The following is a 17,112-nucleotide window of genomic DNA, read 5'->3' on the forward strand; positions in this document are numbered from 1 at the left end:
TATATATGTCTGTCCGCCTCCGTAGTGTAATGGTCAGCACGCTCGGCTACCGTTCTGGAGGTCCCGGGTTCGATTCCCAGGGGGGGGTAAAATGAATATAAGTGATTTTTTCACTGTAATATTTATTCAATGTTATTACCCTGGACTGGTATCTGAAGCGGAGGGCTGATCACCTTTCCTTCATGTGTAAACGATCAAGATTACACTGCGTTTGCATTACGCAGTGCCCTATGCATCATGGGGGTGCGGATAAGGGTTTTATTATTATTATTATATATATATATATATATATATATATATATATATATATATATATATATATATATATATATATATATATATATATATATATATATATATATGTACATTTTTTTTTTTTTACAATAATGAAAAAACGATCTTTTCATACTTACTCAAATTGCGTTGCGTACTGAATTTGGCTAATATTATATTCAGTTTTTGAGATTCACTGTTCAAATTATCTGATAAATATGTGTTATGTATAAATGGTAACACCAAACGGAATAACCACAAAAACACATTCCCGAAGTAAATGTTGACATCCTGAAATATATATTTAAAACATAATTGAGTAAACATTTTTAGGATGAGTTCCAAAATATGAAAGGTTTAAATTTTTTCATGGTACTTACAACTCGATTAATAATTGAATGAGTAAATAGAAAGAAATTATGAAAAGTATTTATAATCCCCAAAAATACCGTCATTGTTACCAATAAAAGCTGCAAAGGAAAAAATAACAGGCATCAATAAACTCCATTTATTTTCTTCAAAATTTTCTTTTTTATATGATATGAGTAAGATTAATAAATTTGAAACTTAATTAATTTGAAAACATATATCCTTATGTGGTCAACCTTACCGATAATCCAAAGCAACCATTTAATATTTTTATGCAATCAGCGATTGTGTCGTATGTTTTCATAAGACGCATAATAACAATATCTTGATGTTCTTTAAAAGCTATTAAAAACGCGCTATTATTATTTTGAACCTGGTGTTTTTTACATTCTTCATTGTTTCTATAACATGAAGCAAGTTCAACATGTTTCATGAACAAAACATCTTTCCATTTATAGGACACACATTTATCGGTGTCTTCGTAACGGCAATACAAAGTTTGCAACAACTGATTTAAAACATTCAAGCGATGTATAAAAACTTTCATAACTATTGTTAATTGTACCGTATGAACATCTTGAACTATTTTCATTATGTACCAAAAAAACATTTGGATACTTGTTCCGTATACGTATTTATCGTAGAAAATAACGAAAATAATAATTCCGAAATATAATGTCTGTCCAAAAATTAAGTATTTCTTAAGGTTTTTGTAATATTTTTCTCTGTTTATTCCGAGAAAGTCATCTATGGTACTAATATTCTCATGCACCTTCGTAAAACCAATATCGAGAATATGAACACTTGAATATATAAATATTAAACTATTCATTATTGGAGGAATAGACATAAATGCATCTACTATAGCTTTTTCTGTTCCCATTTTCGATTGAAATTCTAAAGCCCGTCTTACTCCAAGAAATCCTTGTATTGTTAAAAGAAGGAGCCCAAATATCCACGAGTAAACTTTCGTACATTTTCCGCTCGGCATTACTTTTCCGCTATCAACTTCAAAATATTTAACTCCGAATATGAAAAACGCGAAGGATAGTGGTTTCATTGCATAACTTAAATTGTGCATTTTTCTGATTGTATATTCTAATGTAACTATTTAATAAACATATAATAATTTTATTCATTTCATAATATACACAGGTCCCTAAGTTAAAGTCTCTTACGATAACTGTTGCAATATGAAAGGTCCCTAACGATATTTTTGACGAGGTGTTTCAGGTTGATTACACATTAATAATTTTAATTAATTAGTCTTGTTGACATTCTAATAATTTATTAGGAGAACAGGAGTGTGATTGGGATATCAAATCATTTTTTGTTCTGAAAATGGTTCAAAAAAACAATTATGTTTTATTTTTTATAACAAACAACAAAATATTTTATCAATAAAAAAAATATGAGAAATCAGTTAAATCTCTATGGTTTTAAAGATTATTATATGCTGGAAATAACTGTATTTAACCTTTTTTTTCGCATTTCTTACTTGAAACGCTAAGGTTTTTACTGCGTCATATTATATTGTAATTTGAAGTATAAACAGAGTAGGTACCTCAACAACAAACCCCTTTATAAAGTATTTACAAGGTTTGTTTTTCTGGTCTTCAGATATCTTTAACTTGTCAAATCAACTGTCAAGTGTCGCAATTTTTATTATTTGAATCGTTTTAGAAATGCAAAATAATGTAATATTTAATTTCGGAATGCAACATGACAATACATCTTCATAAATATATTTAAAGTGAGCGCTTAACTTGCCGGATATTTTTAAATAAACTTTATTTTCATTTCATTAATATTGGCATAATAAATAATATGGAAAAGGCCAAACGTAACATTAAAAGCAGTTCTTCATCAAGTGACAGCGATTCTGACAATTCTAGCTCCAGCAGCGCTAATTCGGCCAAATTTCGTAAAGAAATGAAAAAACTTAAGAAAAAAATCAAGAGAGAAGAACGAAAAACGGCAAAAAGGCTCAAGAAAAAACTCAAGAGTCATAAAAAAAAGCACAAGAAATCAAAGAGAAAAGATTCCGAAAAAGAAGATACAAAACTGGTTACTACTGTCGCGTCTGAGGAGCTTGCGCCGGAAAAATCTTGTAATATTCCCATAGGTATATGAAGAGTCCTGTGCTAATTTAATGTTTCTAAAAGGATTCTACCGCCATTGGTGGGGCAAACGAAGTTCTGTCAAAAAAAGTGTGTTTGCAGATTTTTTTACAACAAAAATGATGGTGTTCTACTCAAAGGGCAATTTGTAGCTTTACAAATTCCCTTCTCATGAAAAATATTCAAAAGCGGACATCTTTGTCCCATCGGATGGCGATAAAAGGATGGTTAAAAATTCATAAATAGGCAATCGCTGCTCGCTGATAGTGTGTGAAGGAGACGTGTATTTACCAGTGCTTACTATTTGTTATTTTATTATTATTTTATGTTTAAGACATTTTGTTTCTCTATTAGTGTATTTTATATTAGATACTGTATGTATGTATTATGTTAAAGGAATTAGCCGTTCAATAAATAAATAAATTTGTGATGCCACAGATTCGCTCCAGTAAACCCACTGTTCGCGTCATTTATACGTATTACCATGTCCCACACTAGTAGAATATTTCTTTAGTTAAGTCTTATTAAATCATTTTTAATTTAACTTTTACTTAGTAAATACCACTATTTGATATTACTACTACTACTACTTCTACCATCACGCCGTTTCCCCGCAGGGGTAGGCAGAGAGGATGGATCGCCACACTCTTCTGTCCTGTCATACACTCCTCGCCTCCTTCACATCCATACATCTAGTCATACATGCCCTCTGATTACGCAGACTTTTGACACCGCCAGATTTTAGGTTCTGATTGATCTGATTGTGCCAAGTCTTTTTCGGTCGTCCTCGTTCTGTTTTCCCTCTCATATTTGCCACATATATTTTCTTAGTCATTCTCTCGTTATCCATTCGCTCCACATGTCCATACCACCGCAAAGAACTCTTCCTAATCTTTTCAATGATTCCTCGTTCAGCCTTACAATCCTTTCTTATATCTTCGTTTTGAATTCTGTCATACAATGATTCGTCTGAGGGAGCATTCCAACAACGTTCACTCTGCTTTCATCCTTCCTTTGCCAGTTCCATGTTTCGCTTCCATACATTAGTGTCGGTACTAGCACGCCGTTGTGAACCGCTAGCTTGGCTTCCATAGACATATTCTTATTCGCAATCACTCTTGCAATTTGATATTACTAATATTAAATAATACAATAGTGGTATTAATTAGGTAAAATTTAAATTAAAAATGGATAGATTTTGCCACAAATTTTCTGCGGAATCAATTAATGAACTTATCAAATCACTTAACAATGTTTTGTCATTGTATACAACTTGTATAACTACTTGTATTCAAATTGGATATGTAAATATTATTCGTTTGAATAGATTTTCACTATTTTGTTACAGGATTAATGGAAAGATCCAAAACAATGGCTCCGATGACGAAAGAAGAATGGGAAAAACGACAATCCATTGTAAGGAAAGTTCTCGATGAGGAGTCAGGAAGATACAGGTTACTCTATTTGTTCAAAATATCTCATTTTTATAACTAATTGTAGAACTGCATTAAAATCAATGAATTTATAACTAAGTCTATTTACCTTAATGTAATTACATGGCATGTTCCACTCAAAATAAATGTTTGAAAAATTCATGTATCTTGCAACAGATGCTTAGAAACCCTTGGCGTTGAGTAACCAGCTCATCGCAAGGGTTGAGAATTTCAAGTATTTGAGAGTATACATATCGCTCACTCCTTTCAAGAACGTCATAAATAAAAAATTTACAATTTTCAGTTGTGCATGTTTTCGGAATACTCAGAAAATTTAGAAAATGTCCCAGCAAAAGAGGCATATTTTTAACTTAATGTTTACCCGCCATAGGGCAGAAAGTGTTGTTTTTTGCATTTCGAAGAAAAGGTATTGTTTAATTATTTTTTTAAATATACTAAATATTTTTCAAATGGAGAAAAAACCTTCAGGTTTTTCCTAAAAAGATCTGTTTCACAGTAAAAAGTTCAATAGGTGGCTTGATATTTATTTTTAACTTTAAAAACATTCTCCTGAAAAATCAAGTTTTTTTATTTATGACGTTCTTGAAAGGAGTAAGCGATATCAGAAAATGGAAGCCTTCATAAAAGAACAGGGAGTGCGTTCAAAACTTGCAGGCACCGCATTCAACAGTATGAAGGCTGTCAAATTTGTACTTAGTGATACAAAATAGCTCCCGTACAATGCCTGAATTATTACTATTCTTTTGTGGCTGTGACACATGGCACCTTACAAGGGCCCAGAATATTTGAGAATAGATGTCTATAAAAAAAATTGGCATGCGGTAGATTGACTTAGTAAAGAATGAAGAAATAAGGTGAAAGACGTGGCAAATTACGGTCACAAAGATTAGTTGGCCGGGCCATGTACTTTGCATGCCTCCTGGGAGCCTCAATCAATTGACCTATTTTACAAGACATGAGGTTCCCACCACCCACGACCTCCACGCTGACAATTCATCAGCAGTTCTCGGCTAAACCTCGTGACGAGGACTTGACTTGGAACAATGCAAAGGAACTGAAAACCAACAAAAAAGGTAGTTTGTGGACTCCGTATTCTTCATATAGGGAGCAGATAATGATTTAGTAAATATGGGAAACTGTAGTAATAATGACTGCCGTCATTCTTGTTTGTATTTTTTCATTCCTATTCAGTTTATGAAGTTTTTTTTCAGATTAATTAAAGGCGATGGCGAAGTATTAGAAGAAATTGTTTCTCAAAAAAGACACAAAGAAATAAATAAACAGGCAACATTATCGGATGGAGATTTTTTCCAGTCACAAACAAGACAAAAAAAGAACTTTTATAGTAATTAATAACAAAGGTAATAATTAGTCACCTTTTTTGCATTTCTTTGGAAAAAAACATTTTCATTGAATAGTTATTACTTTTATCTATTTCAATGACTTCAAACTGTTTTTGTCCTTGCTGTGTTAAACTTTTTAAAAAAAATTACCGGAAATATTGTATTTTTAATTTAAGTTTTACTTAGTAAATACCAAATCAATTAATGAAATTATTTAGGCCACCACGGTTAAAAAAGGCAAAATGTATAGGAAGAGTCCACGACACTAACCACGGGACCACAACCCGACACTAATTATTTAGTTCAAGACTTCTTCACGCAGAAATAAGAAATCATATATTACCAGGGCTGGTTTTGATACACCACTGAATTGGCTGCAACCCTGGAGAGTTTAAAGTTCAAAAAAATCAATTGAAAATATATTCATCGTAGGTACCGGGAAATAAAAAATTAATATTTTTATTTATTTGGGTTCTATACAAATTAGTTCGTTTCAAATTATACACATTTGAAAACCTTTAAGAACTGAGTTCTAAAGTAGGTTAATTTTAATATTATGTATTTGAAAATTTCTTTTAGAATATCGGAAACATTGCAGAAATATCTGCAAAATTGAATTTTCTTATCCCAATAGTGATTTTGATTAATTAATGCAGCATTTAACAATTGAATTTTTTTTTTCTTCTGGGGAATCATTATTGTAAATTTGCAATTGTAATTATGTGTGTGATAAAATAAATACATAACAACAATATATACTGTGTAACTCTGGTGACCGCATAATAGGCATAGGTTGTATGTATTTTGTGAAATATTTTTAAGTAATAGTAAATTTCAGCAAAGGACTGTAAAATTGGCCAACAGTTTTCCAAGAAGAATAACAAGGATATTTGAAGGTGGGTAAGAAATGTAGAACCACAAAATAAAAAGTCGATTCAGATTGCCAAGGCTATCCTGCCTGACCTTTATTTATTGTAATACACGATTATACATCTTTCTATACATAAGTCACTGGCCTTTATGACACCAGGGTAACTGGAACATATTTCATTTGTTAATTAGAAATTTAGTTTCCTTCACATTGACCGTTAAATCACTTTTCTCTAATACGGATTATTAACACAACATCCATGCACAGAGACTAAGCTGGCAAAAATATTCACAAATCTTATAAAATATACAGAGATATTTGCAATAATACTATAATTCATCTGACATTATCAGAAATCTTACTGCATAATCTTGTCAGCAGTAATTTTGGCTCTGTTTACAGTTTGATGTTGCTTGAGTAAAATTGCTAACTGAAAATGTTAAAATGACTATTTTCAATCATTTTGTTGGGTCCAGAGTCCATTGTTAGTCTGTAAACTGAAACTATATGACATCAAACAACTACCCCTTAACTTAAGCTGACAGTTCACTAAAAGTTGTGAGATATTTAATCCTTTACATACTGCAACATTAACACGTTAAACGCCATTACTAAAATTTGTCAATTCACAAAAAAATACTTTTTGACAATTTTCGTATTTTAATAATTACATTTAATGTATTTTTTGATTTGACGATGGGTTCCATAATTACAGTATTTTGAATATAGCTCTTGATTGGGGTCACTGGTGCCCCCCATGGCGCTGCGGTCCAACACAAGCGTTTAACGTGTTAACAAGAGCAAAGTTTACATTTTACAATAACTGAATAAAAGTTAAATTAACACATTACCTTTCTTTTAGACCCCCCAGAAACTAGATTAGTTCAGCGTGTTAATACATAATTTCTCTTTTATTAAATCTGTAATTTTTAATTCAACAAATTGGTTTTTGTTTTCGACAATTTTTTTGATGATTTTTACTTCATGTGTAAATTTGTAGAATTAAGTACATATTAACATTAACTGAAACATAGCTATGCAAATATCATAAAAGCATATGTGTATATGCACATATGAGTAGTCCACTTGCAAACCGCGTTATGTCAAAAAATCAGTACCAATCGGTATGCTGATCGACAGTTCACTTTCAAAAATCTCTCAAAAAAGCTCTAATCAGTAGAAGATTTAATATTCTACCGATCGGCGCCATTGTCTGAAAAACTTAATTTTTAACTTAACGTGGTTTGCAAGTAGACTACTCATATGTAACCATAATAGGTATACTGTAGACACTGAATTATCTTAAATGTATATTTTTTATACAAAAATAATATAGATATAGCTTTACTACTTTCAAACATATAAATTGTTATATTAATTAAACAACTTAAAATGGTATTTTTTTAGTAAATAAACTGAATTTTCAGACAAAACTTGCCAAAGTATGTTGTTCATTATTATTTCATTTCTCTTTTTTTTAGTAAATAAACAGGAATTTTCAGACAAAACTTGCCAAAGTATTTTTTTTATTATTATATAATTTCACAACATATCGCTCATTTTTGACAACTCAAATTTGGCACATTTTAAACATACACAATAAAAAAAATGTATTCATTTCACATGCATTTTATTATTTCATTCCTAAAAGCGTAATCAAGAGATTTTAATTCCTCTTCGAATTTAAAACTATATTGCACCAATTCTAAAAGCTGGCATAAATAATATAACATAACTATATATAAATACAGTTGAACTATAAAACAAACATATTTAGCAAAGTTCTCCCAAATATGAATATTTTTATTAAACTTAAAAATACAAGAATTTCCTTCATGTATCTTGGCTTCTATAAAATGAACAATAAATATTTGTATTTCATGAGTTTCGTCTTTTAATACCAAGTTAGGATTTTACCTAAAAGTATACGTTTTTTATACATATATAAGTGAACAAACAATAATCTCAGATGTGTAATGGTAAACCTTTCACATACATTATGATGGTCAGTGTCACAGTCTACTCCATCGAAGCGGAGGACTGATCACCTCTCCTTCATATGTTAACGATCAAGATAACACTGCGTTTATATGATGCAGTGCCCTATGCACAATCAGGTGCAGATAAGGGTTTGATGAAGAAATTAAAAATAGCAAACTTATTGACTGTAATCACATCCTTTATAAGTTATATGGAAGTTCAACTGCAATCTTATTTAGGTTTTTTATAAAAAAATATTTAATCATAAACATACATTGTATTTGCATCGGCTTAAATATATTTTTTAAATATGCCTTATTGAAGGTGAAAAATATATATGTATATAAAGGTGAAGTACGTACAATCTTTGTGTTATATTTTAAAAAGTCTAAAATAAAAACCGAGACACAAACATGATACATCAACCATAACATCAACCATTTAAAATGGCTAACACCAAAAAGCACATCATTACTATAAGGGTTGCTAGATTCAGCATGACAATGCATATATTTTCTTAAAGTAATTTATATATATGTAGTATTATTTCATTATAAATCTATGTAACCGAAGGGCATGTATGACTAGATGTATGGATGTAGAGGAAGCTAGGAGCGTATGGGTCAGATGAAAATTGTAATACCTGCGTTATTTAATTTTATGTAGTTGAAATGTTTTTTTTTTCAATTTCTGATGTTAGGACTAAATAGCCCAGACGACTAATGATTACTGTTTATTTATTTTTACTGAATTGATACTTATTTGATAGTTAGCAAAATGGAGTATGTACATCAGGCACAGAGGAAATTAACTACTATATGAAATGATGAATTCAACCTAGTTCACAACTATGTCCACATATAAAAATATAAATAAAAAAACTTGTTCATCTCTGTTGAGATACCTATAAAAATCTTATTTTTCTAAGTCTGAGATATTCTTAATATGGCTAAAAAAAAAACCATAATATTTTATACATGGCAAAGACGTGTATTCACGCCAGAAAATATTCAGGGAGTAATATATCTTGAAGGGAAAAGTCTTTGAATGTTAAAAACACAGTTGTCAGAAAATATATCCACACTTGTTTATTTGTGTTTAAAACACCTGTTTTCTTCTCATTCACACTTATTTCAGAGTTTTTAAGTCAAAAATAATGTAAGCTAGTCTTTAAATCATAAGTGTATAATGTCGATCATAAAGCTGCTGAGTGAGATAATGGAGATTTGATTTATTTTGTATCTCTGTGAAATTGTGGCGTAGCTGAGAAACCATAATAAAAAAGTGACATAGACAAATCCACAAATCCTTTATTGTATAAATATTTTGACAGCTGTCTTTTTGACACGACCAGTAGACATGACGCGTTTTGCGTTTAAACTTAGAATACTTGGTAAAATTGACTCGTAGTTCCGTTGCTCCATAGGGACTTTGCGACTACGCGAGTTCTACAAACTGGACACGTTTGTACTTTCCTAAACCATAAATGCAGACACATATCGCAGAAGATATGGGAACATTTGAGGATAACCGGACAGTTGAATTCATCGCGACATATTGCGCACATTCTTCCAACGGAATTCATCTGTTCAGTACTTGGACTGTCTCCCCAAACCTGAAAAAAGACAAATATTGGGTATTGTTATCTGGCGTACGTCGATTATTACAAGTTTGAAATGATAACTAATTTATGGAGATGTGATGGGAGATTTTCGCAACTTTTTTATCTCACAGATAAACAACACTACATATGCATGATTAATGCAGTTCCGCTTAATAGGATATGTGAGCTACGGAAAGCAGTCACTGCCAAGGAGAGTTTTAAAACTGAACATTTTTATCAATGCTCTGATGGAGATCTTATTAATATAAACAAAAATAATACTTGTGATTATTCAAAAATGTCACCCAATTACAAATGTTCAAGGAATATTTTAAGATAATTTTTTGGCTATCTGTAGTGCAATTATTAAGGAATCAACCTGTAAAGTTGAAAATGTCCTAAGATAGTTACCGCAAATAGATTTCGATTTTTCAAATTGGCTCAATAGTTGCTAGATAGTTCCCGCTAGGGTTGAATCAATGAAATAAATATGTATAAGCCACTTACAGATCTTTGCGAGTATCGATAAATCGACCTCTTCCACTGCCTTAACCTTTCATTAGTCTCAAATGCCTTTACCACTAAGTATACTGAACAAAAAACAAAAGAAAGCATTTTTTCATTTTTATAGTACCCTCTTAGTAGGAAAGAAAACCATGGCTGTATTGGCACCATCATTCTATAAAATCGGGATGATGTTTCGATAATAAACAAAACTTTACCCTAAAAATAAAACAAGAATTATTAATAAATCAAGTCAAATATGTTTCTAAAATTGGCTGCATTGATTATTTTTTATTTTTCTTAAGATGGTAGCATTGTGCAGATGCAGATTTTTTAGTATAATCTGTCATTTAGCTTGCGGCAAAAGTCAAAAACATTTTTACTATAGAAAAATATGTCAATCAAGAAATTCATTTAAAATTTTGTGTTGAGAAGGGAATTCTGTATTCTAAAATGTTAGTGAAAGACTTAAGCGAGTGTGTTATATCCAGAACAAGTGCATTTCAAAAGTACAAAGTGAGCAAAGAGGGTCGTAAAGGCGCTGACGATTTGCTTCATTCTGGACGGCCTTCAATCCAAATAATAAGGAAAACTTCAATTAAAGTTTAAATCAAATTGGTGCTTAAAAACCGTCCTTTCAGTCTCACTATCTCCTCCTAATCTTTCATAAATCGACTCAAACTATTTCAGTTGATGTTTTGAGTATGAGGTGTGTCTGCCAACCATTCGTCTGAGAGAACGCATTTTGATTGCATTCAGTCCGCATACTTTCATCCTTCTTTTGCCAACTCCGAGCTTCACCTCCATACATTAGAGTTGGAACCAGGACCCCAGTGTGTACTGATTCTATTTATATTTTAAAAAATACTATGTAATACACTCACCGTTTGTTTTATCGATACAATGTGTTCCGGTAGACAAGATACCAATATCTTCAAATCGACAGTCAAAGATTTAAAGAAGAAATCGGCTAATATAAGCGTCCAAAGCAAATCGATGATATTTATTGACTGGTCCAATTCTGGCATCAAAATTAAGTAACCACAAGCATATCGACTAAAGCCAGTCAAATAGTCGACAATAAATAAGCAGCACAGAGAGTAAATAATGACCACAAATGATTTGCTAAGGTTTCTATCTGCGCGAATCATTACATCGTTCACAACATAGGCGTTGAGGTGTGCGAATCCCATAGCCATAATTAGGGAAGAAATTAGTGTAGTATCGTCGTAAGAGAATTGAAGATATGTAACTATAAGAAGTGGCAAATATTTAATTACAATTCGGAACATTCCATATAGATCAGTCTGCAATAAAAACAAAACATTCATTAATAACACTTCTTCTTCTTCTTCAAACCCTTATCCGCACCCGAATGGAGCATAAAAATATAAATATAAACGCAGTGTTATCTTGAACATTACAACATTAAGAAAAGGTGACCAGCCCTCCGCTTCAGGCACCAGTCCAGGGTAATACTGAATAAATATTAGAGTGAAAAAATAACTAATATTTATTTGATCCGCACCCTCCATGTGAATCGAATCCAGGACCTCCAGAACGGTAGCCGAGCGTGCTGACCATTACATTATGAAGGCGGACACTTACATAAGCTATAATTATACCAATGTGTCCAACAAATACAAAGTCTAGTCAGCAAAAAAAATTCTTTGTGAATCTAAGTGAATCAATTATAATTAAAATCGTTTTTTTTTTTTAAATCAGCAAAATTATATCAGATACAAATTATGAAAATAAACATTAATTTTGTGGAATGACATGATTTAAATATAAAAATAAAACACCTGTATAAGACACTTTATTGAGTTTATTAATGTAAACATGACTAGTTTCAAGAACTACTACAGATGTCCTTATCAACAGGTGAAAATATAAACTGATGTTATTTTCACTTGTTGATAAGAACATCTGTAGTTTTCGAAGTGATCTTATACAATTATTTAGTTCTTATATTATATATATATACAGAGGAACCTCTCGTAACGAGCATAATTCGTTCCAAAATCTCACTCATTAGGCGGGAAAAAATTCCCATACAAATCAATGAAAAATACGATAATGCGTTCCAAACAGAAAGAATATTAAAGTTTTAACATTTTTTATTAACGTTTATTAAAATAAGATTATTTTTAAATCGTCATGGAGTGTACCGTAGAACGGGGCTACTTGAACTTTGATGTGTTACTCGAGCCCAGTACAAAAAAAAATAGATCTGTATTTGGTCGGCAATAATGAATGTATCGACATGATTCATTGTTTCCCTGACAGGTGACACTTATTGTCACGATACGATCATTATTGTAGACCATATAGAGATTTAAATCATTGTTTTGTACTGGGCTCAAGTAACACATCAAAGTTCGAGTGGCACATCAAACTTTGAATAAAATTTAGATTTGAAAAAGAAAACATAAATAAAAATATGAATTTATGACAAATATTAATCCTTTTTAACTAGAAAACTGTCTTAAAGACATGTTTTTGCCAACGCTTCAAAATGTATCACCATTTTCATTAAATAAATTTGTAGCACGAATAGCCATCTCCTTACGATGCAACAGTTTCCCATTCTTTCATCATTTCTCTCATTGTGAACACTGTTGCTCAGCTACTTTCTCCTCCTCCATTCTTGCTGTGAAATACAATGCAGCTCCATAAGCTCTTCGATGGTCAGCTCTTGACTGTACTCTTTCACAAGTTCTTCAATATCATTGTTATCCACCTCGAGTCCCGGCGTGGAAGTCCCGGCTCACAAGTGAATGTCGTGAAAAAGAGACTTTTCCTTTCTCTGTAACTCGCTATGCGAAATTTCGCTCGTTAAGGGAGCGACTTTTTCACTTTTTTTTGCTTTTATGTGAATTAATCGTTATGAGAGGTTCCACTGTATATAAATTTAAAGAAAAATATTATCTGTACCGAAATCTCATGCATTGAAAATCGAGATTGACTAAACTTATTATCCTGGTAATCTGACAATATTTACAACATTTTGAGTGTGTCCAAATACTTGTTAACAAAATCTGGATTATCTCCAATTACAGGAGTTATTTTCATATTATTTTTTGGCATCTCATCAAAGATGAATGAATTGGTGAATGTTACATGTGTGTAATGTAAATAAATTATCTGGTCAAATTATAAGCTTGAATAATAAAAATGAAAATTGTATTTTCTGGCGTTTCTCATGTGTGTGATTATAATCCAGGATTTGGACCTCACATACTAATAAAAGAGTTTCTGCTTAGTAAAAAGCTTCTTCACATCTCACCAATAGATGTCTCTAGTGAAGTTCTAGTGATTCAAGAACAAGGTTTCTAAATCGGTTCATATATATATAGAACTTCCAAGAATTTGAGTAGTGTGGTTGTCAATAATGGGTAGAATTGGTGAATGTTACACGTGTGTAAAGTAATCACTTAAACCAGCCTACGACGGTCGTCAGCCCCGTAAATGCCCAGATTTCCATATTCTTCTTCATCTTTGATGAGATTGCAAAAAATAATCACACAATATTGTCTATACCCAAATTAACCAGCTGCCTGACATTATAAAATAGAACCCATACCTGGTCCAGAGGAGGGTCATCATCGTCATCATCACTATCGTCATCTTCCAAATTATTTCCTTGATTATCCTGTCCATTTTCTACGGGTTGATCTTCAGTGCGGGGTACTTCCGCTCCTCCCTCGGCCTGTGCCACGGGCAACCCGTGATTCCCTTGGCCAGCTCTAATTGGACCTCTATTGGACACTTGGTCATCTTGAGCAAAGGAATCCGTCTCTGCCGTTAGATTGTCATAAATATTAGAAACTACCCTATTGACTCGGGTTTTATTTTGATTTCGTAAATAGTCACCACTCATCTGAAATTGAATAAATTTAAAGTTAGTTTTTTTGTTGATTTGGATGAGGGATGTAACATTTTACATTTTGACATGGTCATGACCTTTCATAATAACTTAACATGTTTAGTAAAAGTAGTGTGTTATTCATTCCAGAATTTATTTATTTTATTTTATTTTATTTATTTTATTTTTTCAAAACATATTACATACATAAGTCATATATACATAAAATATTCCCGATTAGTAATTTCTACTCCTCATTTTGGGACATGGGATTAAGGTTAACAAGACTGGAACACAAATAAGTAACAAAAAAGATTTTTTTTTTAAATAACCAAAACTAATACATGGCAAAATATAAAAACAATAAACAGGTATAATAAATAGGCATAAGAAGCATATTTAAAATAAATAAATGAGAAAAACATAAGGTACGAAGCATATTTAAAATAAACAAATGAGAAAATATAAAAAAATGAGAAAATATAAAAAACATAAGGTAAAAACAAAATAAGAAAATATGAGTAATCACTACATATTTATATATTTTTCCACAAAGTATCTTTTCATATAATTTATTTTGGAACCCCGAATGGGTTCTATTTTATATATGTCAGGCAGCTGGTTAATTTGGGTATAGGCAATATATTTTAAGGACCTTACTCCAAATTTAGTAGTGTTTATCGGCTCCACATGTATTTTGTTACTTATCTAATCTTACTCGTTAAGCACAACACAGACTAATGCACTGGCGTGGAAGTCCCGGCTCACAAGTAAATGTTGTGAAAAAGAGCTAGCCCTTTCTCTGTAACTCACAAAATGTCGCTCGTTAAGGGAGAAAATATTTTTTTTTTAAATTATCAGTATGCGAATTACTCGTTATGAAAGGTGGTCATAGAGATTCCACTTTATTTGCCTTTGTATCAAATTTTTGAAAAACGATACCTCATCTAATTGTTTTATGTCTAATGAGTTTTTTCCTCCCATAGGGCGTTTGTCCACTACACGGAATTTTCCTGTCCGGCACGTCAGTTAACGTTATAAAACGATGATTGGCTTGTGCTTTTGTCCATCTTTCTTCGGATCGGTGCTCTTGATTGGTGCGTGAACACGTTGCGCGTAAATTCGATCATGCTAAACTGTCGTAGTCGCTTTCATTTTTCAAAACCGGACTGCTGGACGGTAAAATTCTGGGTAGTGGACAAGCGCCCATACAGCAGAAAAATACCATATGGGTCGAGTGGGACAAATGGCAGTTGTAATTTTTTTTCCATATTTTTACGAATTTATGGCAAAACCGGGAACAATCATAAAAACGGGAATTTTTGTAATAAGTGACGAGAGCAGACATTACATTTATGGTGGCACAAATTTCCTTATGGAAAAATGACAGCTCTCCATTCGTCCAATCCAACTGCGACGTAGTTCACAGATTGATACGCGAAATACTTGTATTTATTTACCTTTATTATGGTTGTCAATCCACTTATCAAGTTATTCAATCAACTGACCATACATCAACCTAGAACCATGTGCTATTCAACTTCTATCCCTCCTCGTTTCGTCCGAAACATTAATGTTTTCTAAATGTGCATCTGCAAGATTATTTATATCGTTAGGGTAAGTATTAATCACTTACGAAGAAACAAATAATCTATAAAACTCTTGGAAAAGACGAAAATGTACATATTTCATAAGGATACATAATAATAAAAATAAGAAAACAATATCTGAATGACAAAATATAAAATAAATTAACAACTTCATAGACGAGTACGAACAAAGCTTGCGTTCGCGTCTGTCGTCGAATGTTTTTTCGAAATGTCAAAATAAAAATAAAAAATACATTTTCTCGGCGTCTCATAGATATTTGTTATTTTTCTATGACATTGATGTTTTTTTCTGTAATATCTACCCACCATACAAAATAGGGTTTCGACGAGTTTGTTATTACCTTTTTCATAAAATAATAAAAATGAGTACGTCATGTTCTATCTCAGCATAGTTTTTAATTTTGACCATTTTTGGTTTAACGATTAATAGATGTTGTTATTTACGAAATCTGATCTATCAATTGTGATTTTCAAGGGATTAAATGTTTATGTAAATCTTCACGGTCTTTTTTTTTTAATTACCTAACGTCCAAGTGACTCTGAAATCTAGCTACGGCTTATGCAACACCGCTTATCATGACCCTACTCAGGCTTCAACTTTTTAAGTTTCATAGCCTATGCCTACTCGTGAGTGGATTTACTATTTATGTTAAAAGTTACCATAATTTCATGTAATTCATGAGTTCATTGATTCATTCAAGGCAAAAACACTCGCTTCTTCACGGTCATAGAAATATTTTTGTAAAAAACCGTATTCCTTCCACCGACGTTTCAGTTACTATTTCAGTGGCTATCTTTAATATGCATATGATTCATGTTAACATTGTATCAATCCAATGCAGTATCCTTTTCACTATTCATAACAATTTTGGATGTTGATGTCCAAGAAAAATACTTCATGAAATAACATCAAAGTTTGTTTTTTTTTTAAACAGGATTTATGTGAAAAAAAAAATTCTAGGCGTCAACCGTTTGAAAAGTTTCATTACCAGTTTCTGCACGCCACACGTGAAGAGATAAACTTTTTATGTTCAACATTACTATTATATATATGTACATTTACATGTTAATCCAAAAACAAACACAAAATAAAATAATAAAAAAAAAACACAATGAA

General features: G+C 31.7%; 2 protein-coding genes across 5 annotated transcripts; one reads left to right on the plus strand and one right to left on the minus strand.

Annotated features, from left to right (window-relative positions):
- The first annotated feature begins 2,129 nt into the window (after positions 1–2,129).
- Positions 2,130–7,872, plus strand: LOC148300220 (uncharacterized). Of its 3 annotated transcripts, none has more exons than XM_088275086.1 (5): positions 2,130–2,241; positions 2,538–2,767; positions 4,111–4,216; positions 5,428–5,577; positions 6,398–7,872. In XM_088275086.1, the coding sequence occupies exons 2-4, from the start codon at positions 2,575–2,577 to the stop codon at positions 5,567–5,569; spliced, it is 441 nt and encodes a 146-aa protein (XP_088131212.1). In that variant the 5' UTR covers positions 2,130–2,241; positions 2,538–2,574; the 3' UTR covers positions 5,570–5,577; positions 6,398–7,872. The 3 variants fall into 3 exon arrangements, with proteins under 3 accessions (XP_088131212.1, XP_088131214.1, XP_088131211.1); XM_088275088.1 differs by lacking the exon at positions 2,130–2,241 and adding an exon at positions 2,307–2,395; XM_088275085.1 differs by lacking the exon at positions 2,130–2,241 and having other exon boundaries at positions 2,417–2,767.
- On the minus strand, positions 5,584–16,208 carry LOC148300221 (RING finger and transmembrane domain-containing protein 2-like). Of its 2 annotated transcripts, XM_088275084.1 has the most exons (6): positions 16,145–16,208; positions 15,846–15,977; positions 14,104–14,400; positions 11,402–11,824; positions 10,521–10,736; positions 5,584–10,025 (listed from the first exon to the last, which is right to left on the minus strand). In XM_088275084.1, exons 3-6 carry the CDS (start codon positions 14,398–14,400, stop codon positions 9,792–9,794), a joined length of 1,170 nt encoding a protein of 389 aa, XP_088131210.1. In that variant the 5' UTR covers positions 15,846–15,977; positions 16,145–16,208; the 3' UTR covers positions 5,584–9,791. The 2 variants fall into 2 exon arrangements, with proteins under 2 accessions (XP_088131210.1, XP_088131209.1); XM_088275083.1 differs by having other exon boundaries at positions 15,846–16,208.
- Positions 16,209–17,112: the final 904 nt, after the last annotated feature.

The sequence above is a fragment of the Brachycentrus maculatus genome, unplaced genomic scaffold (genome assembly GCF_059751285.1).
Source record: "Brachycentrus maculatus isolate JH-2025_06_01 unplaced genomic scaffold, ASM5975128v1 h1tg000782l, whole genome shotgun sequence".
In the NCBI taxonomy this organism is placed as follows: Eukaryota; Metazoa; Arthropoda; class Insecta; order Trichoptera; family Brachycentridae; genus Brachycentrus; species Brachycentrus maculatus.

Coding starts and splice junctions, on each gene's coding strand:
- LOC148300220 (XM_088275085.1), top strand. CDS start 2,470: ATGGAAAAGGCCAAACGTAACATTAAAAGCAGTTCTTCATCAAGTGAC. Junction 2,768..4,110: donor ATCTTGTAATATTCCCATAG/GTATATGAAGAG, acceptor ATTTTGTTACAG/GATTAATGGAAAGATCCAAA. Junction 4,217..5,427: donor GAGGAGTCAGGAAGATACAG/GTTACTCTATTT, acceptor GTTTTTTTTCAG/ATTAATTAAAGGCGATGGCG.
- LOC148300221 (XM_088275084.1), bottom strand. CDS start 14,400: ATGAGTGGTGACTATTTACGAAATCAAAATAAAACCCGAGTCAATAGG. Junction 10,737..11,401: donor TTGTATCGATAAAACAAACG/GTGAGTGTATTA, acceptor TTTTATTTTTAG/GGTAAAGTTTTGTTTATTAT. Junction 10,026..10,520: donor ATCGATACTCGCAAAGATCT/GTAAGTGGCTTA, acceptor GTCTTTTTTCAG/GTTTGGGGAGACAGTCCAAG.